Genomic DNA, 22,222 nt, shown 5'->3' with positions numbered 1-22,222 from the left:
CAAGTAGCTGGGACTATAGGCCCACCACAACACCTGGCTATTTTTGTGTTCCAGTTGTTATTGTTGCTTTAGCTGGCCCGGGCCAGATTTGAACCCGCCAGCCTCGGTGTAGGTGGCTGGCAGTCTACCTGCTGAGCTACGGGTGCCACCAGGCACCAGAATTCTTAAATTTATCCTCAGTGGTCTGAGGTCAATTTGAAAAACACTGGCCCAGGGAATTCCCTTCTGTTTTGGAGTCAGTGTGTGCCTCACACATTGACGGTTGTCAGCACCTACAGAGCTCAGAGGGCCCTTACCCCTCTGGGGCATGTGCTGGTCGCATGCACCCCTCTCTCTGGGGCATTAGCTGAGCTATCGGCCAGCCGGCCGTGCTAAACTTAGGAAGATGACAGTATAATAATTGACACTTTCTGAATAGCTTTTGCAAAACAGCCCTTCCTTCTACTGTTAATACAAATAACTGCCTACACTGTTATTTACCGAGTAACAGGTTTATAAAATGTTTAACCTAATCCAAATAATTTTGACTTAAAAAATTAACACGTGGCTGCTGGTAAGTGCAGTTTCCAGATGCAGTTTGTGCAAACCTTGGAGCAGGAGCTCGCAGATGTGCATGTGGCTGCACCTCCCAGAGAGGGTGGTCAGTGAATGGCCTCCTGTGCCTTCCTGTGGACTTGTAGGAACCCAGCCTAAGGATAACCCTAGAAATTTTGGAGGCACACATGCATGAGGATGTAACTATTGGTACATTATTTTTGAGACTGTCTCTGTCACACAGGTTAGGGTGCAGTGTGTCATCATAGCTTATTGTATCCTCCAACTCCTGGGCTCAACCAGTCCTCTTGCCTCAGCCTCCCCAGTAGCTGGGACTACAGGCACCTGCTACCACACCTGGCTAGTTTTTCTATTTTTAGTAGAGATGGAGTCTCGGTCTTTCTCAGGCTGGTCTCACACCTCAACTCAAGGGATCCTCCTGCCTCAGCCGCCCAGAGTGCTGGGATCACAGGTGTGAGCCACCGCACCTAGCCTGCTGTTGGTACATTAGTATAATATTGGAAACTAGAGTGCTCAAACATAGGTGGCATGAGCCAGCTGTGATGCTGCACGTAACCTGCGGTCCCGTGCTGTTGCTCTGCACGGTGAGGACAGTTCAGTGACCTGGCCGTAATTTCCAGGGTATAGTATGTTTTTTTAAAAAAGTGCAAAAAGGTTTATGTGTCCCTGACAGAAGGGAAATAACATTTGGTGGCTGGTGTTTGAACAAAACTGTAACAGTGTTCAAACAATCCCCTCAATTTTTTGGCAGTCTATTAAACTGGATTATTTGGCCAGTAGTGTAAGGAGGCGAAGAGGCCCCAGTTTCTGCCCCCCAACCCAGCACTGCCTTCTGTCTCTTGGAGCTCTGGAGCTAGCCTCCATGCTGGGATGAAGCCAGGCTGCCCCCTGAGGGGCCCCTGGAGCAGAGCAGCTAGTGCACCTGCCACAAGTCACAGAGGACCCTCAGGGCTGGGAGAACGACCCCCCCACTGCCTGGAGCTGGGGTGGAGCTGGGCTTGCTGAACTCCACCCAAGCTGCAGATTGGTGAATGAAAAAAAAAAAAAAGTGTCCCTTATGCAGAAAAGAGCTAAGGAAAATACACACATATGCTCATTAGTGCAAAGAGACCCGGGGTCAAATAAATATTGGAAATGAGATCGTCTGGGTGTGAACAGGGGGAGTGAGAAAATGGGAGTGGGGTGAGTGGAACTTTCAGTATAACTGACTCTCAGCCACAGTAATGCTTCACATGCTGCCAAAATCAATACTGAAAACCAACTATTCTGGGGAGAATCCAGAACAGAATACAAACAATAAAGAAACCTATTGCAAATAAAACCACGCCCAGAGGGTGGGGATGCAGAGCACTGGCCTGAGCAGCAGCGCTTGGCCGCACACCACAAGGTTAAAGCAAACGTGCTCTCTTGAGTAAGCTTCTTTTTCATGAGTTAGCAATTATGTGCTCTCTTGAGCAAGCTTCTTTTTCATGAGTTAGCAATTATTAAAGTATATACTAATATTAAGCAAATGAATTCATCAGGGTAACGAAAGCCTGGTTTCTCACTATTGGACAACAGGGTTACAGGGGGTGGGGGTGTGTGCGTGGAAGGCTGGTGCTGTGACTGGGAACAGGTGTGTGTCCCAGCTCTGCTCAGGGAAACGCCCCTCCAGCAGCAGTGCGTGCTGCCAACCCCAACACCGCTTTCTGATCTTGCTCTCTGAGAAGACGGGCTGGGGCAGACCTGTACTGATACCACCAGCTCCAAACCTCATTAAGAAAAAAACACTACAGGCAGCGTCTGTGGCTCAAAGGGGTAGGGCGCAGGTCCCATATGCCAGAGGTGGCAGGTTCAAACCCAGCCCTGGCCAAAAAAAGAAAAAAGAAAAAAACACTACTAAGAATGGTGATGTTACGTAGTGTTCAGACACTTAGATTTTGTCTTTCTTTTTGATTTTTTTTTTTTTTTTTGGCCGGGGCTGGGTTTGAACCCACCACCTCCAGTATATGGGACTGGCGCCCTACTCCTTGAGCCACAGGCGCCGCCAGACACTTAGATTTTGGTTCAAACTTCTGAAAGTGCTTGTGACTTTTATTTATTTATTGTTTATTTATTTATTTTTTTGAGACAGAGCCTCAAGCTGTCACCCTGGGTAGAGTGCTGTGGCATCACAGCTCACAGCAACCTCCAACTCCTGGGGTCAAGCGATTCTCCTGCCTCAGCCTCCCAAGTAGCTGGGACTACAGGCGCCCGGCTATTTTTTGGTTGCAGCCATCATTGTTGTTTGGAGGGCCCAGGCTGGATTCGAACCCGTCAGCTCAGGTGTATGTGGCTGGCGCCTAAGCCATGTGAGCCACAAGTGCTGAGCCTTTTGTTACTTTTAATGCATGGGGTTGAAAGATAATCTAATAGAGTGGTGCCTGTGGCTCAGTGGGTATGGTGCTGGCCCCATAAACCCAGGGTGGTAGGTTCAAACCCGACCCCATTCAAATTGCAACAAAAAAATAGCCAGGTGTTGTGGCGTGCACCTGTAGTCCCAGCTACTCGGGAGGCTGAGGCAAGAGAATTGGCTAAGCCCAGGAGTTGGAGGTTGCTGTGAGCTGTGTGACGCCACGGCACTCTACTGAGGGCGATAAGTGAGACGCTGTCTCTACAAAAAAAAAAAAAAAAGAAAGAATGATAATCTAACAGCTCTGAGGCAAACAAGGCCACACAGTCATCTTGGAAGGCATAATAAACCCAAAAATACTTTGATTATGAAGTCTGATGTCACATAGGACCTCTGCAAGTTGATGGGCTGGAGAACTGGGGCCACCTCTTGGCCCCAGCTATGTCCTGGCTGTGGCTGCAGTTGGTGCTGAGGCTGGGCCTGCCCTGGCTGCCCACAGGCACGGGTTCCAGGGCAGGTACCAGCTGCACCACTCAGCTGCCGTGTCCTAACTGGGGCTGCCAGTGCTGTGTGTCTGCACGCCTGGCCCTGCACGTGTGCTAGGGACTCAGGTCTGCAGGTGAGCTCCAGGCCAAGGAGCAAAGCCGAACATGGAGCAAACCCAGGCTTGGAGCCCAAGATGATGAGGTTTGCAGAACTGGAAGATGTCACTATCAGAAGTATTTCCAAACAACCAAGTGGAAGACGAAAGTGGAGCGTGTCACCTTCAGTCACCCCTAGATACAGATTGTTACCACTAATCACAGGTTTCACTCACCCATACTTCCAACAGCATGGAGTTGGAGATGAGCTTTCTTAGAATGGGACTGTGCCCCAAGGTTCCCCCACCTCCTCCCCGCTGTAGTTCTGACCTCGCCACTCCACTGTGCACTGTGAGCCATTTTGTACGATTTAGTACACATCACTTGACAGCTGCACTGGCCATTACATAACAGAAATTTATACTAAATCATGGTGCAGGTCCACTTCAGGGGCAGAGTTCAGTGCCCAGCACTCCCTGGACAATAGCCAGCCATCTGGCCACTCCTTGCTGCTGCTGTTTAAAATCCTCCTTCTAACTGGCTAGGCTCAGGGGCTCACACCTGTAATCCTGTCCCTCTGGGAGGCCGAGGTGGGCGGATCGCCTGAGCTTATGAGTTTGAGACCCCATCTCTAAAAATAGCCAGGTGTTGTGGCGGGTGACTGTCGTCCCAGCTACTTGGGAGGCTGAGGCAATATTGCTTGAGCCTAAGAGTCTGAGGTTGCTGTGAGCTGTGACACCACAGGACTCCACTGAGGGCGACAAAGTGAGACTCTATCAAAAAAATAAATAAATAAAATAAAATCCTCTTGGGGTGACTCAGGTGTGTGTTCATTCAGGAAATGCCGAAGCAGGAGATGGGATTGAAGGACAGGTGGGAGTTAAGATAACTTAGAAAACCACAAAGGGCCAGGTGCAGTGGCTCACACCTGCAACCCTAACACTTCAGGAGTCTGGAGGCTGAGGCAGGAGGATTGCTTGAGGTCAAGAGACCTAGACCAGCCTGGGAAATAGTGAGACACCCTTGGACCCATCTTGACAAAAAAACAGAAAAAAACATTAGCTGGGCCCAGGGGTAGCTGTAGTCCCAGCTACTCGGGAGCTGAGCAGGAGGGTCCTTGGAGCCCAGGAGTTCAGGTCGCACGGAGCTGTGATGATGCCCCTGCACTCCAGCCTGGGTGACAGTGAGACAGTTTCAAAAAAACAAAAGTCCCAAAAGGACATTCAAGTGTGTGTCCCTGTTCCATATGGCCTCTGTTGCACATTTCAGGTCCAGATAAAGGTTGAACTGCCACAGACACTGACAGCTAACCCTGGGACCACAGACCGGGATGACACCCCTCTACACATTCCCCAGAGCATTTGCCTAACTCCACTTCTGGGGTGCCTAAGCTTACCAAAGGTCATGGTCAGGCTCCATGGCCTTCATGAGCCTCCTACGTGCAGCCTGTGTGTGCCCTGTGTGTACAGCCTGGCTATAGAAGCACAGGGGCGGTGGGCAGGAAGCACCTGGAGGAGTCACACCCCACTGTTCCCTGCAGCCCGGCCCGCAGTGCTGCCCTTACCAAAGCCTGTCCATACCCCATTCACAGTTGGCCGGCACTGCCTGCTGAGAAGCCCCTGTGGGAGGATAGTGCCCAGGAGGGGGCAGTTGGGACTGGCTGGGCATGCAGGTCAAGTGGGGGCCAGCACAGGCAGAGGGCCTGTGGTCTCATGACTACACAACTCTGAGGATCTCAGCCTGGGCTACCTGGTGTACCAGCTTCCACCTGACTCCTGCAGTCTTCCGTCACAGAGCCAAGGGGCAGTCTTAGGGGCCATCTGTTTGCCCCCCCTCAACACCCTCTGACCCAGCCCTAGGGCAAAGCCTGGTCTCAGAGCAGGTCTCCAGTGCCCAGAACCATATCCTGCACACAACATACACTTCCTGCTCCACCCACAGCAGCTGGGAGGACTTGGCAGCCTCCACCATCTGGCCTCGCTGGCAAGGCCAACACTGCCCGTCTAGGCAGACATGTTTAAAAGGAAAAGTGTGAACCTGTTTCTGACACTCCCCCCTTCCCCCACCGCCTTTAAAACATGTCCTCCCAAGACAGCAACAGGGTGGCAGAGCCCTCAGGGCTGGGCAGGGCCAGACTGGGCAGGAACTGGGCACTCACAGGGGTGAAACCATCTGGGGACAGGAGACAGATGGGTGGCACGTGCCTCACCCCCGCTCACACGCCAGTGATTTGTGGACTCTTTAAATCAGACTTGGGAGTCCTGCCTTGTTTTTCTTGCAACAAACACACATTAACCCTGCACGTGAACACGCAGGCCAAGCCTGTCCATCCAGGCTGTGGGCCCTGAGAGCGCTAAAGTATCATGTAAAACTGTTAAAATTTCTGTAACTTTAAGCAGGGAAAGGGAAGTGTTTCAGAAGGAAAACATAAGCTGAAATACAAAACAGAGACCTTAAAAAACAGGATTCTCACTCACTGGGGCAGAAGGCGGCTTACGTGGACTGGGAGTCATGAAAGGCAGAAGGAGGTAGAAACTCCCATCACACCGTTTGCAAGGATTTCTCTGAAGTGAACCCTGCCTGTGCCGGCTCATGGACAGCAGCCCTGAGAGAGTCAGCACGGACCAGGAGAGCCCCAGACACCCTGAGGACGGGGGCTCCAGGCAGCTGAAGCCACCTTGAGCCTGCCCAGAAGCCCCCGGGAGCACCAGCTGCGGGAAGTATGTCCTCCAGGAAAGAGGGAAAAAAGGTGTCCAAATACATGGTGAAAATCCAGTTAAACATTTAAAATTTATTAAATTTTTTGGTCAAAAGAATAGAACAAATATATACAATCATTTGCTAGAACAGTTTCTTAAGGACCAGGGTTAACTGATGCTTCAACAACTTCGCTCCACACCTCAGAATTCACCACTTGCGTCACAACCAACAGTTTAAGAATTATTTTTAAATTAAAATGAAGGTACATTTTAGAGTCTAACAATGTGAACTGAAGTGGCATTCTGTTAATATTAATCCAGGGTAATGACGTTTTGTTCTTATATATCTTACTAGTAATCAAAACACACCTTCATCCCAACAATGGCCCCGGAGGCTTGCTCTCCCCGGGACCAGGCTCCTGGGAGACCCGCAGTGAGGCCGGCCCTTCCCACTGGGTCTGTCTTGGGGCATCTTCATCTCTGACATCAAAGATGCTATTTTTAAAATAAACCACCAAGGTACTGGTGGCATCACATAATAAAATTGTTTCATATTGCTGCTTTGCATTGCAGTATGAAATTTACATGCAATTTTAGTAATACTTAAAAAATGTATTTTCCCCTTTTTTAAAAGGCTTAGAAAGATGTCTTCAATTGTAGTGAATCTGAGGCCTACTTTAAATCAGGCATTAATTTTATAGCAGCAATTCTGTTCAACTTCCTTGCAATTTTCTTTCTCAGAGGTGGCCTCAATTATGGCTTTTCCCAGACCTTTCTGGGTGTCCCAGGTGGGTTACTCTACAGAAACAGAACAGTGTTTGGCAGTTCCGGGAAAGTTGCACTCAGAGTTTGAAGTACTGTGCAATATTATACCATTCTCCCAAGGGACAAAAGTTTCTCAAATTGTTCCAAAGAATAATCCTGCATAATTAAATGCAATTAAAGCAAATAAAAAGACGATACTTATGTTTGAATTTAAAAACATTTTTTATAGTGTTTTTATTAAGTGGTCACACCAGAGGTGTGGTGGTAGAGGGTTTGCACAGCTCCCTGGGCCTTGGCCATGCCTGTGAGTCCCCGGGGAGCCCAGGTGGACCCCCACTGCACCCCCTAGTGTGAAGGCCCGAGTACCAGGGCAGAGTAAGAGACAGATTTGACAACTTTTCTCGTGGATGTTAATCTTTTGGTCTAGTAACTGAAAAGGAAGGCTCAGAATTAAATAAATACATTTATTTTGAGCAATGGCCTTTATGGAGCGATGTCTGTCGACGGTGCATCCAGAGGGCTTTCCTGCGAGCAGCAGCACCCCTGCCACCAGGGCACAGCTTGCTGGCCTCCAGCCCAGGCTGCTTCTGTCCCGCGTCTGTGAGGGAAGGAGCAAGTGCATCATGTTCTCAATGGAGCGGACGGAAAAACGACCCGCGTAACTGTGTGAGATGAGACTTGGCCCCCAGATGGCTCCTTAGTTGACTTTGTCCTGGAATATATACAAGTTATTGGTGGCAGCCACAGCAATGATGCTCTCCACAGGGTGCCAGGCTGTGTGAAGGATCTTCTTGTTGAAGTCCAGACTGTCCACGCTGATCTCGTCTTTCTTCCGCTTGCCCCCCGTGCACACTTTCCTCGGTTTCAAGCTGGCACGGGGCTTGCTGTTCTCTCTGGAGGCTTCTAGCGTCACGTCCCTCCGCGTGTTTCTGTCAAACATTCTGAAGAAGTTGTTGTAGGACCCGGTCATGATGGCACTGTTCAAAACAAGGGAAGGAGCGACACTTGAGTGGCACAGAAGCAAGCGGCTGGCCCCGGCCCACCCCACACAGCACCCTGCATCCTTCCCCGCCCTTACGCAACTGCATTGTCAGAGATGAGGAATGAAAAATGCTGGTAGACTCCTTATTGCACTTTATTTATAAATCATGTCCATAAAGATAAATATATTACAGGATAAGGAAAAATGGATTCCACCCCCCCCCCCCCTTTTGAGACAGTTTCTGTCACCAAGGCTGCAGTGCTGTGGCCTCAGCCTAGCTGACAGCAACCTCACCCCAAACTTCTGGGCTCAAGCAACCCTCCTGCCTCCTCCTCCCAATTAGCTGGGACTACAGGCACCTGCCGCAACGTTGCCTAGGCTAGTCTTGAACTCTTGGCCTCAAGCAATCCTTCCACCTTGGCCTCCCACAGTGGGGAATCATACTTTTAATTACTCTAGTGTATTTTTTAAAAAAGCAAAAAAGTCACCCACTAGTCTCAGTCATGACTATCGATGCACTTTGGTATCGAGCCTAATGCCTGCACTTGTCATTGACTCGGGTTCTCCACGATTCATGTTCAGCAGTTATTAGCCGTATCTGTGCTTCTTCATTCATAGTTAATGAATTTTTAAAAATTTAATTTCAGGGCGGCGCCTGTGGCTCAGTCGGTAGGGCGCCGGCCCCATATGCCGAGGGTGGCGGGTTCAAACCCGGCCCCGGCCAAACTGCAACCAAAAAATAGCCGGGCGTTGTGGCAGGCGCCTGTAGTCCCAGCTGCTCGGGAGGCTGAGGCGGGAGAATCGCTTGAGCCCAGGAGTTGGAGGTTGCTGTGAGCTGTGTGAGGCCACGGCACTCTACCGAGGGCCATAGGGTGAGACTCTGTCTCTACAAAAAAAAAAAAAAAAAAAAAAAATTTAATTTCAAAGAGTTTCTTTTGCATGAAGTAACAAACACAAATAGTAAGCCTTATTTCACTACGTATGCCAGACACTGCCACACTGCCCAGGTTTTCATCTCTTCTGGATCGACACGAATGGCTTTTCTGAGACAGTCTCACTGTGTCACCCTGGTAGAGTGCCGTGGCGTCACAATTCACAGCAACCTCCAACTCCTGGGCTCAGGTGATCCTCTTGCCTCAGGACCTCGAGTAGCTGGGACTAGATCCTAACGGCTTTATGAACATCTCTGCCCTCACAACGTTCCACTGTAAACAAAAATGAGAGAAAAACAGCTGCTAGTAAATGTCAGGATCTGACCTGCAGCCTCAGAGTCCAGCTGTAGATGAGGAAGGTGCATTCAAACAACACCTCTGAGCTCTGTGCCCTGGAAACCCACAGCCACGCCCTCTTAACTTCCAGGGTTGGCGGCCTGCTGACAAGTTTAGGTGTGATTTTCTAGTTCCCACAACATACATGTCTTGTTTACGTGATTCTGGGCTGATCCTGGCTATCTAGAAATACTTTACTGTCTGATTAACCTCATCTAAAACTTCACCCCAGGGAAAGCAAAGATGAACTCAGAAACCAAAACTGCACGCAGGTATCCTCATTTATTTCAGGTCTCCTGTTTACACATGGGCCTGGGAGCCACAGGGGAGGGAGGTGGAGCTGCACCCAGGATGCCCAGAGAGAGATGACGGAGCAGAGGAGCACGGCCGTGGGTGGGTGTTCCCAATCCCGCACCGAGAGCTGCAACTGGGAGTCTTCTGAATAGGTTTCCACGTGTGAATACAATGTTCATGAAAGTGCAGTGTGGCGCCACCCAGCCCTCAGCACATGGCCCGTGTCTACATCAGACAGGCGGCAGCTCAGCACCCAGCGGAGAGACACAAGGGTCTCACTCCCCAAGACCCCACCCCTCAACAAAAGTTTCTGGGCAAGAACCATGGGAGTGTTTGCTAAGTGAATGCAAAAAGCAAATATTATGGGGATAGCTTTGAACATTATTAGGAATGTATAATTTAAACGTATCTCCCTTCAGACATACCAAAAAGAATAAAGACAAACAGTGGATATCCCATCTGCTCCATCATTGCTTCAGTGGTCAAACCCCATGTGCCCCCTGGAGGGATGACCTCCCGTCCAGTCCCTAGTGGGGAGACTGCTCACTACGGCAAGTGTCATTCTTGTAGCTGTTTGTTGAATAGTTACGGATTCTTTTTTTTTTTTTTTTTTTTTTTTTGTAGAGACAGAGTCTCACTGTACCGCCCTCGGGTAGAGTGCCGTGGTGTCACACGGCTCACAGCAACCTCTAACTCCTGGGCTTCCGCGATTCTCTTGCCTCAGCCTCCCTAGTAGCTGGGACTACAGGCGCCCGCCACAACGCCCGGCTATTTTTTTTTGTTGTTGCAGTTTGACCGGGGCTGGGTTTGAACCCGCCACCCTCGGCATGTGGGGCCGGCGCCCTACTCGCTGAGCCACAGGCGCCGCCCTAGTTACGGATTCTTAAGAACAGACTGTCCTGCATGGTTTAAATATAACAGGTCATAAGACAGCACATCGTGTGCAGCTCCTGAACTGCTTTTCCGAGCTTATTTTCTGAGTGAGGTCCACTGTGTGATGCATGGAGTGCTTCTTCATTGGTTCTCACTGCTTTTTGGTCTTGTTTAGCAGTAATGTTAGGCCTGTCACTCCCCCTAATAAAGAGCCCATGGCCTGTCTCCAGGTTTCTGCATGTGTTTTCTTATCTGTATGTGCAAGAGGCTCCCCAGCTGACTGGCTGTCACCGACCAGTTCCCGAGGACCGGCAGTGGGCAAGCCACTGGCTTCTACCTTTCCGTTAAAACTTTTAAAGACCATTACTTTCCTTAGTAGCGATGAGTTCTATGTTGTCCAGGCTGGAGTATAGTGGTTATTCACAGATGCAATCACAACTCACTGCAGCCAAAAACTCCTGGGCTTGAGTAACCCTCCTGCCTCAGTCCCCAGAAGAGCTGGACTCTGGGTACACCCGCCCGACTACCTCCCCTGACATGTCATGGCTGATGGTGTGTAAGGGCTCCCCGTGGCTTTCATTTGCTGATCACTTAAAGGAAGATGAGCATTTTCATTCATTTTTTTCCCCATTTCTGTTAATTCCCAGTCACGGTTTTTGTGCTTTTCTAAGTGAATTGTTTGCCCCCTTCTTTGACCTTTAATTCTTGATATATTGTAAATACTTAAACTGTCAATAATATGTTCTTGCTTTATGGGTTTCGGTTTCACTTTTATTTTGATATGAAACGTTTAAAGTTTTAATGTAGCTGAATTTAGATTTTCCTCACTGTGTGGGCTTTGAGGGCCTTGTTTAGGAAGCCTCTGCACCTCCAGGGCTCGCCGAGGGCACCTGTCTCCTAGTGTCTAAGGACACCCAGAGCTTGTTTACCATCTGCTGCTGACAAGGACTCCAGCTGCTGCCCCGCAACAGATGGCCAGGTTAGGCCAGGCGGTCACAGTGCGGCAGCTCCTGCTGCTGGGATCTGCTCACACTTTCACTGCTGTCCTGCTCATCTGGCTGCCTCAGCCTGAGACCCTTCTGCAGGATGACCCTGCCGCTCCTGAAGAACATCCTCCAGTGAGTCCCTCTGGAATAGATGCTTCTGGGCTTTCTGTTACAGTAAATTCAAATGATCATTGTTCCAATGCACAATTCTAGGCTGACAGTAGCTTTCCCTTAGCACACTTCACTTCTGGCTCCCACTGTTTGCACGTATCTGTTTAAATGTATCTCCCTTCAGACATACCAAAAAGAATAAAGCCTAACAGTGAATATCCCATCTGCCCCATCATTGCTGAAGTGGTCAAACCCCATGTGCCCCCTGGAGGGATGACCTCCTGTCCAGTCCCTAGTGGGGAGACTGCTCACTATGGCAACTGTCTGTCATTCTTGTAGCTGTTTGCACAGCATCTACTGGGGCCTCCTGTGGGGGACTTGTGCCACCATGAGGCCCCTCAAACCTGGGTCTGCAGCCAACATCCAGGGGATAATACAGGCTGGTGTGTCACTCTGTAAACCTGGAAGCTGTCCCTCAGATGCCTGGCACGCGGCCCGCATGGAGGCCCCTCATACAGTTGCAGTTGGTACAGACAGAAACTCCAATCCTCATGAGGGTGAGCTGTAGCTACACGTCTCTGGGTTTGAGGCCATCCCAACTCAGTCTTAGACAAATTTCCCTCTGGACATCAGCCAGGTGGGTATTTCCCTCTTAACCCCAGAGGGTCCTAATTTCAACTCCACACCTTGTGTGGGTCCGAGGCCTCCTCTGTACCACCACTGGGCTACTAAAGCAGGGGGACCAGCTGACGCCCCCCATCTTCGGGATGGCTGGCACAGGACTCAGGGCCTGGCTTGTGTGTTTCCGACATCATGTAACTTCCCTTGCTTGTGGGTGAGCTCCACCGTGCATGTGGAGAGATTGGTGGTCCCATATCCAGCATATCTACATGTTTCTGCCAAAGCGTTTTCCAGAATATCTAGTTAATCCCTTATTGCCAGTAGCAGAACTCCTCTGTTCCCTTAAACAAACAAACAAACAAACAAAAAAAAAAAAAATTTTTTTTTTTTGGAGACAGAGTTTCACTCTTTTTCCCTGGTAGAGTGCCATGGATCACAGCTCATAGCAACCTCAAAGTCCTGGGCTCAAAAGCTCCTCTTGCCTCAGCTTCCCAAGCAGCTGGAATTAATGTCTACTTTTTTGTAGAGATGGGGTCTTGCTCAGGCTGGGGCGCAGTTGTGCCATCAAAGCTCACCTAAGCCTTGCTGGGTTCAAGCCACTCCCCCACCACAGCCTTCTGCTAGATGGGATCACAGGCCCCACCACTGCGCCTGCTATTTGTTTTCTTTCAGAGGCAGGGTCTTGCTATGTTGCCCTGGCCGGTCTCAGACTCCTGGCCTCAAGCAATCCTCTTGCCTTGGCCTCCCAAAGTGCTGGGATTATAGGCACGAGCCACCAAGCCTGGCCAGAACAAAAATTCTTTTTTTTTTTTTGTTTTTGGAGACAGAACCTCAAGCTGTCACCCTGGGTAGAGTGCCGTGACATCACAACTCACAGCAACCTCCAACTCCTGGGCCCAAGCGATTCTCCTGCCTCCACTTCCCAAGTAGCTGGGACTACAGGCGCCCGCCACAACGCCTGGCTATTTCTTGGTTGTAGCCGGCACTGTTGTTTAGCGGGCCCGGGCTGGATTTGAACCCGCCAGCTCAGTTGTATGTGGCTGGCGCCTTAACCACTTGAGCCATAGGCACCAAGCCCAGAACAAAAATTCTATGTAAAAAAAAATTAAGATAATTTCCTTCCACCATCTGAAATGTAATTTTTTGGTATAACATAAAGATGTATGTCTCAACAGCACTAGCATTATTATCTCTAAAGAATGTGTACAAAGGCATTCGTCAGGGAACCACACATCAAGTCAGCACGTCACACCAGTGTCACAGCTTTCTGTGCAGACATGACAGTGGCTCTTCTGCTACTTTTCTACACCAGAAAAGGCAAACTGGAACGAGCTGTCCCAAGACCCAGATAATACCCACTGCCTTATCATTCATCTTGGGCATAATAAAAAATAACAAACCATCACCCATTCCCTAAGTATTTTAAAAACAGCCACCACGCACCCAGTGTTATGCTCACTGTCTGTGCAGATGGGTCATGAGATAGAAACCGACTCAGCCATCAAACAGATAAGCAAGAGGCCTGGAAACCGAGCAGCTCGACTCCTCCCTGGCAGGTCTTCTCTGGGCACGGCCGGAGGCCCTGAGGACAAGTGAGCAAAGCCAGCCAGGTCTGGGTGGCCGCACACTGCCCAGGCCCTACCTGTCCGCGCCGTTCCAGCAGCACTCGAACTTGTCGAAGATGCAGTCGTTCTCGTACAGGGAGCACAGCTTGCCCCGCAGGTACTCGTGGACCTGGAGCGTCTCCACTGGCCTGGTCTCCATGTTGAGGTCCCACACCTTTACCGACAGGTAGTCCCGGGTCATCATGTAGCGCCCGCTGTGGCTGAACTTCACATCGGAAATGGACGAGATGATCTCAGAGAAGAAGGACCTACTGCTCGGGTCTTCAGGCTCTTCAAAAACTAGGAACAAAATAAAATATGTTCAGCTTCTGTTTAAAAATCAGAGAACAAATCATTTTAAAGTTCAAGTAGGACATGGCCCCTTCACAGAAACTGCTCACTTTTCTCGATCTTTGCGCTTTTACCAAGCTTTCTGATCTTCTTTCACTTTACAGATAAGACATGTAGCACCAGCTCTTAACGAGGGAGGGCATGAGAAGCACCCAAATCTCACTCAGATCTTGGACCAAAACGCCTGGCCAAGGTCCTGGGGAGGTATCCCGTGTAAAGCACACGTGCAGCAGGACGCCTGGGCCTCTAGGCCAGAGGCTACACTCTGGAGGGGCCATAGCCCAGGGAACCACAGCACTGAACAGTCACGTGACAGATTCTTGGCACTTCCTGTGCAGACCTGCTTTCTCTGAAGAAACTGTCCCTATGGCAGAGGGAGGTGCCCCAGACCACACTGGTTCAGTGAGTCCTCTGGCACCATTGCAGCTCTAAGCTCATGAGCTCCAGGCCGGAGATGTGGGCACCCTTTAAACTGCTTCAGCTTCTTCCTCCAGAACCTCATCTTGGTGCGGGAGCTCTGCATTTGAAGGTACCAGGCATTTACTCAGTTCTTCTGGACATGAGGCCACTCATAGCCAGGCTGGTTCAGCTGGTCTTCCTGGCAGGGCAGATGCCCTGTCTTCCTTTGCTCTTCCGTGTGCACCAGCTGAGGAGGGTGACCTCCTCCACAGAGGTGGCCCGTTCTTTGGTCAAGAGTACAGAAGCAGCTGCTCCCCCTGTTAGGACCTCCAAACAAGCTCTCAAATAAATTACTCTGATGACAAAACTCCTGAAATCTAAAATTTCTAAAGGTCCACTGTTATAAAACACTTATTTTTCATTCCAGGAATTCTAATAAAAGTACAGAATTCTTAAAGCACACCTAGTCACAGTAAAGGAACTGGGCACCAGCAGCGGTGTACTGAGCACAGGCTCTGCTGGTGCCAGGGCACATCCGCAGGGGCTGCTAGTGACATCCTCCTGAGTGCTCAGGTCCACCTAAAAGCAGGGGAGGGTCAGCAACATCTCCAGGACGAGTGTCCTGTAAGCAGAACCTGTTCTTTACATCTACAAATACAAACAAAGCCCAAACTGTTCCCACCTAGAAGGAATTTCAAAGCTCAGTAGACTAAACTGCTGGGCTTCCCGCCCAGGGAGCTGCTTCCCGTCTAACAGAGCTCATTCTAGGAGCTGCAAGGTCACAGATGAAAGGTGTGCTGGGAGGCTGGGCCCAGATCCCAACATGCAAAGTCAGAGGCAGAGACCCATTCCAGGCTGGCTGCAGTGCTGGGAAGCGGTGGCGGGGGCCCTGGGCAGAAGCGCGGCGCCCCGTGCCAACTGAGCCAGCAGGTCCGTGAGTGCTACTCGCTGGCACTAGCCACGTTCACATGCAGCTAGCAAGGACAGGCTCCCTCCACTCGCACAGGTGTGGGCAGTGTCTCTGGAGATCGGACAGTGTCTGGAACACAACAGGACTTACGGGAGGCCTCTGCATGGCCCGGCACTTACACTTGGAGTGTCTGTCGCACAGGGCCGAGGAGCGCATGTCACACAGCCGTACGGTGCCCTTGCTGCTGCTGTAGACCAGCACGTTGCACTGCAGTGGGTGGAACTCAGCCGCCGTGATGACCTCCGTCAGCTCCTCCATGTTGGCTGGCTTGATGTCCACGATGTCTGCAGACGCAGGGTTAAGGCACAGTGCCAGGTTGTTAACTGGTCCACACTCAGCCAGGTGAGACACGACAGGAAATAAACCAGGCAGCAAGGTGTGAGGGGCTCCCGGAGGCTGCCCACACTGAGGGCTACAGACACGACACTACTGTCACTCTGTCACCACGGACACTCTGCAGGGAACTTTACTATGATGGCAGCGCTCAAGGTCTGACAATTAAGTTCTTTAAGCTCATCCTAGAAAAAGTGCCACACCTCTCACTGATGAAGATCATCATGGTCACCTCTGAGCTGCTCCCCTTGGGGCCTGTGCACAAATGGCAGCACCTGGTCTGACCTCCAAAGCAAGTAGGGGACTCATTCTGGAATGGCCACCAGAGCTGTCACTGTACTGCCGGTGACATCCTGAATGTCATCAAAAGCCAGGTCAGGTGAGTAAGAGGGTGTTCTAACACAGTTATTTGTTTACTGGCTAAAAACTCACAGACAGTGCTGTGTGAGCTGGTGCACTGTGGTGACGCAAGAGCCCTGAGTTGTTGGCCAAGATTTCCCTGTTTCCATATCAATGTTTACTTGGCCTGCTATGCTTTTCACAGTCAGCTGACAATTCTGATGCACAATTTGACAAATTTATGCAATGTTGTCTCAGTTCTGCTTGTTACTGGCTGCCCTGACCTCTCTTCATCAGTGATGTTCTCTCTCCTCTCGGGACGTTTAATCCATTTGTACACTGCCATTTTCTTCATGGCATTATTAAGCCCATAAACTTGGACTAACACATTTGTCACTGATTTCACTTCCACTCTTGCCAAGTTTAACAAGAAATTTAAATGTTGCTCTAATTCAAGCTCGGACACTCTCATAAAAGCAGACACACACAACCAATGACACCTAGCAAGACCCTGCCACACGCTGACAGGAACACAGCTGTGAGACAGTGATACTCTGAGGTTCTCAAACTTAACTGTCAGACCTCATATTTAGCGCTATAAATGAGAAAAGTGCCGCTTGTATCATATTCTCTACTCCTACGTGTAATCGCAAACACAAAACTAACACTGCCAAATTTTGAGAGTGTGCTTTTCTAATTACCTGCCATTAAGAGTTTATTCTGTGGAGCTAGAGCAAGGCCAACAAGGCAGGTTGCAACATACAAAAAACCAATCAACTATAAATAATAGGAAAGGGCAGAATTCAGATCTGGGCTAATGTGGAACAGCAGAGACCAGCTCCACCCCTGCAGCAGATACGACTGAGGAAACCAACAAACCACAGCCCCACCAGTAAGAAGCAGTGCTGTGTGGCTTGCAGACAGGCTGCTGGCTGGGAGTAGCATCCAGCAGGAGAGGAGGGTGGCCCAGAGACTCTATGCTGAGAGCCCAATGTGTTGAGTGGAGGCCACAGGAGTACCAGACACGAGCTCCCGGAGTGCAAGGATGTGGAGGAGCCTGTGCAAGTGAGGTGGCTCCAAGCTCCAAAGGCACAGCTGGGCAGGACTTGGACAGTGACCAGAACAGCAGGATGCATGAGGCATAGGCAGGGGATAGCAAGGGGAGGAGGAATCCAAGGCGGGGTTAAAAGGAGCCCTGCAAGAGGACGGAACCGTCCAGACCCTGCGCAGCCAGGGAAGACCGTGCAATTCTGAAGCAGTCACTTCAGGCTGGTGATGAGGCCAGGCTCATATCTGCCAGTATTTCCAATTCTCTTATCCATTAGCAAACTTAGGGGAAAAAAACCCAAAAAACTTACAATGTTGATTTTTAAAAATGTACCTACAACTGATTAAAATCAGCAGCTATGGACTTCAGATAATTTCCATCATTCAGAGAACTTTTCCCAATGGTCAGAAGAGGTTTGTATGCTGAGGGACAAACACCTTAAATCACAGAAGCCTCTATCATGAGCTGCTATGTAGTAAACTGTATTTAAAAGATGCTTTATGGTATTTACCCTGAAATACAGGAGTACAAATGCACATGAAATAATTATCTGGAAAACAATCCTAAGAGAAGCGCTGAAGGATACTAAAACTCCTATCTGTGATTTCCAAATGCCACAGATTAATTCTCAGGTCATCTGCAGAAAGATATGTTTCATGGTCACTATTTACGGAAATGGAATTTATGTGATATGTGTGAGCATTTGCAAAAATTCGCCGTGGACTTGCTTCTACCATAAGGTCCATGGGCTTCAATATTGGGACCTAAAAATGGAAGGAAATAGGAATTTAAAACAAGGATCAGAGCAGATTAAATCAGAACATTTATAGTAGATAACAAAAAGGGACAAATCTATAGCAGTTAAGTAATAATTTTACGTAGGTAATATCCCCAATAACTAGTCAACAGAGCTATGAAATTAGGCTACAAGTCTATTCCAAGTTTCCCCTCCTTGCTTTTTGTTGAAGAAAAAAAGATAAGCTGACACCCTAACAGGCTGGTGCTCAGGCCTACCCCCTGAGGCAATGGCCATGACACTGATGCAGTCTTCTTGGAAGGCTCAGTGGATAGCCCCTCTGTGTCCTCTCTCCTGCAGTTGGACATATGGACCTTCCCTCCCACTGACTACTGGTCTGCTGTGCACAGACTATGCACCTCGGATGGTGCAGGACCAGCAGGGAGCATGGCAGGCCTCTGGGCTCCAGCTCCTGACTTGCTGCTGGTGTCATAGGCATGTCCAGCTTGTCACTTACAGGGAGGTGCATTTTTAGGTATGTATATTATATTTCATTGAAGGTTACAAAAAAGAAAAAAGCTAAAGGTGCCCCCCACACCAATATCTGTGGTGAGTGCAGCTGGCCAGAGAAGCTCCCCAGGGAGCAGCACGTCGCGCTGAGATGCAGGGGTGGAGAGGAGAGGGTGCTGGCTGGAGGCACAAAGCCCTGCCTCTCTGATTCTATCTGGAAGAAAAGTTCTAAAATCAAAACAAAAAATAAAGTATTCTCTTCATTATTCATGTTATTAGAAACCAAAGCCTAAAGACCTAGGAAGAAATCTCTCAACTGAGCAATCTCTGGCCAAATTGTGTAACAATGAACTTGGGAAAGTGTGTACAGCAAACCTGTCCCTCATTTTTTTTTTTTTTTTTTTGCAGTTTTTGGCCGGGGCTGGGTTTGAACCCGCCACCTCTGGCATATGGGGCCGGCGCCCTACTCCTCTGAGCCACAGGCACCACCCAACCCTTCCCTCATTTTAACACAGTAGTGCAAACACACCCTTGGGTTCTCTAGACCAAGAACGTGAGTTCTTCCACGTGTAAGATTAAGCATACGCCTGCCACAACCCTCTAACACACGGCAGGTATAAATTTAGAAAGAGCCTTTCTTTTAATTGTAACCCTTTCCTATCACTAAAATAATTTAAGTAAAAAAAATTTGAAATTGCAAACTTTCTCTTACCCAGTTAAGTTCAGATAAATTAAAAGCCCATTTTGAACTTTTAGAGAGGAGGAACGCAAGGTACAGGACTACCTGGTCCGTGATCTCTTACCCACACACTGAAATTAATAAAAAAATACTGTGCTTCTCACATGCCTTCCCTTTGGCCGTTATACAGGTTTTATTTAGGCTAAGCCTGCAAATGTGGCCTTGAATAAAATCAAGATTGAGCCTAATGAAGAACTATAGTTTTTCCAAAAAAAGCATGTAAAAACTCAGGGGATGCTGGGAGGGTCTGGTCAGGAGAAACCTGGGTTCCGGAGAGAGGGGTGTGCACACACAGGGGCAGGAGGCACAGGCCACAGGGGGAGATGGCAGGACTGAGAAGCACCTGTGACACCTAAGGTGTCTTCCACACCAGCACAGCTTTTGTTTAGCAACATCAGTTACCTGATGGGAACCATAAAACTAGAGTCACTATCACTAAAGTGATTTCCATGGATTCACAGCTGCAAAGCAGCAGCACTGTGTACCAGGGTCATCAACACCCTGGGTCAGATCAGGGTGCTGTAACCAGGTCTGAGCGGGTGACCACTCTCCAGCCTCAGTGAGCTCACTGGGAACGTGGTGACAACACAAGCAGTCTGCAGTGGCTCCTCCTTGGGAGCACTCACCCCACTGCACCCTACACAGCAGCACTCAAGAAACGGCACTTGAACAGACCACGCACCCACTGGGCCCGGGGGCTGCCCAATCCCACCAGGGAGTGGCCCCTGTGCTGGCATCTCCGCAGGACCTCACTACTAACCTGTGCTGCAGACTGTGCTCAATGGTCAGGTCTCCACTCAGCAGACGCTGGTGTAAGTGTAAGACGCTGTTTTCCAGCACAGTAGCAGCACTCCCTGGGACCAGGGGGTCTTCTCTGAGGGACACCTCTACCCTGAGCACTGGGCTGTAGTGCTGGCCACGCAGCACTTTGGTGTCTCACCAGGACACCTGGTGTGTAGTGTGCTTCACCACATATCATGTAATTTAAAACACCACCAATGTTGTGTCCCACCAGGTCAATTATAAGACAATGAAATTTTAAGTTTTACCTTATTTCATAGATGCTAAAATGTAAAAAAATCTAGGTACCAGAATTGATGAAACAGTCTCCTTTCATAAACTACATCAGGGGTGCCAAAAAAGAGAGTGAAGAATTTTTAATTTTTTGTTTGTAGCAACAGAGTCTCTGTCACTCCAGGCTGGAGTGCAGCAATCACAGCTCACTAAAGCCTTTAACTCCTGGGCTCAAGAGATCCTCCCACCTCAGCCTCCTCAGTAGTTGGGACTGTAGGTGTGGCCACCATCCCTGCTAATTTTATTTTTTGTACAGATGGGGACTCACCATGTTGCCCAGACTGGTCTGGAAGTCCTAGCCTCAAGCAATCCTCCTGCCTCAGCTCCCCTAAGTGCTGGATTATAGGTGTGAGTCATGGAGCCTAGCCAGGAGTGAAAAACTTAACAATTGAAAAAAAGTACTAATGCTCATGGGCTGAACCACCTACCTTTCCTAAGCCGACACAGGAAGCTTCAGACCTGCCCTCTTGGAGCTCAGGGGTCCCCAGCCCACCGGCCAGTTTGTAGCCTGTGTCTGGTCACTGCAACCCACTCGCCTGATGCTCTGAACGCCCAGAGGGAAAAGGTGCTTTGTCGTAGAATCAGATTCTCCCTTAGTGTTGCTGCCACTGTATTTTCTAGGGATAATGTGTAACTTTGCCTTTGTAAAAGTATGATCAAGCCCCTGCTTTAAACCCATGTCTGTAAAAGTGATCACTATTACAAATAACCCTCATGAATCAAGGAGGCAGATCACGTTATTTCACTCAGCAGTACCCTCTAAATAGCAGATTTAAGAGCATTCCTCTTGACTAATTTCTTACAAGCATGGGACAGTTTAGAGAAAGTGCAGTGTACCCGTAGTGCGGTAATTCTAAATGGATCTCGAAGTCGTCCATCTTCATCCTTCAAGTTATAACCTTCTGCTCTCTTATCCCGTTCACTTATTTTCCATAATTTTATAGTCTTATCTGAAAATAAAAATCTTATTCTCCGTATTAAAAGAAAAACCATAACATGCATCACGATTATTTGTGTATATAACAGAAAACTGGCACGAAGATGGTTTAAGCTATGGGGTCTTTGGACGTAAATATTTCCAACAGATGAATGTTTTGCTTTGTACAGTAAATAAAGATATGAACACACACACAGAATAATGCGATATTGGGGTGCATGTGTGGCTTTTGTTACACACTGTGAATTTTTTTTTTTTTTGTAGAGACAGAGTCTCACTTTATTGCCTTTGGTAGAGTATCGTGCCATCACAGCTCACAGCAACCTCCAGCTGCTGGGCTTAGGCAATTCTCTTGCCTCAGCCTCCCCAGTAGCTGGGACCACAGGTGCCCGCCTCAACACCTGGCTATTTTTTGTTGCAGTTTGGCTGGGGCCGGGTTTGAACCCACCACCTTCAGTATATGGGGCCGGCACCCTACTCACTGAGCCACAGGTGCCACCCCACACTTTGAATTTTCAGTGTATCACTTGCTACCCTAGCTAATTTGCCCTCCCCCCAAAGTTTAAAGCAGAAATAACTTTCAGAATGGGTTCAAATAAAAAGGAATCCACACAAACAGAAAATTAAAAATAAAATACTAAGTATCAAACAGCCACTTAAAAAGCAATTCTTACCATTTGTAGAGAGCAGAAAATGAGCAGCATTCTGTTGTGGTAGCCACCTAATTTTATTAATTTTTTCCTCAATTTCTAAACTTTTTAAATAGTCAAACTCTGGTTCATGACTTTGAAAGGTACTGTAAACATTATATTCTCCCCTAGAATGAGGGCGGCTTTTATTCTGCAAGGAAACATGACAGCTGTTTTAGTGAACAAAGCACAGTGCAGAGGAAGTTTTAGCACCATCAATGTGAACATCAAATGACCACACACGATTCTTTTTAAACTTAAAAAAAAAAAAAAAAAAAAAAGAAACAACAAAACCCCTGGTTCACAAAAACCCCCATCTTAAACAGATGAAACTCAGAATTAATTTCCTGGGGAAGAAATGAACATTTCCCAAGCTCTGTATCCTAC

At 48.8% G+C, this 22,222-nt stretch overlaps 1 protein-coding gene across 3 annotated transcripts in view; it reads right to left on the bottom strand.

The window, feature by feature from the left end:
- Window positions 1-7,418: 7,418 nt before the first annotated feature.
- The window catches only part of PPP2R2D (protein phosphatase 2 regulatory subunit Bdelta), a 51,951-nt gene continuing 37,147 nt past the window's right edge, over window positions 7,419-22,222 (bottom strand). For 2 of the 3 annotated variants that reach the window (XM_053584346.1, XM_053584347.1), the window contains exons 4-7: window positions 17,737-17,914; window positions 15,550-15,714; window positions 13,749-14,010; window positions 7,419-7,948 (exon numbers count right to left, since the gene is read on the bottom strand). In XM_053584346.1, the coding sequence (XP_053440321.1) occupies window positions 7,669-7,948; window positions 13,749-14,010; window positions 15,550-15,714; window positions 17,737-17,914 (885 nt within the window). In that variant the 3' untranslated portion in view covers window positions 7,419-7,668. Of the gene's footprint in view, window positions 7,949-13,748; window positions 14,011-15,549; window positions 15,715-17,736; window positions 17,915-21,046; window positions 21,160-21,820; window positions 21,987-22,222 lie in introns of all 3 variants that reach the window. The other variant, XM_053584345.1, reaches the window with a different exon arrangement.

The sequence above is a fragment of the Nycticebus coucang genome, chromosome 3 (genome assembly GCF_027406575.1).
Source record: "Nycticebus coucang isolate mNycCou1 chromosome 3, mNycCou1.pri, whole genome shotgun sequence".
Classification (NCBI taxonomy): domain Eukaryota; kingdom Metazoa; phylum Chordata; class Mammalia; order Primates; family Lorisidae; genus Nycticebus; species Nycticebus coucang.
This window is presented reverse-complemented; position numbering and strand designations above follow the sequence as displayed.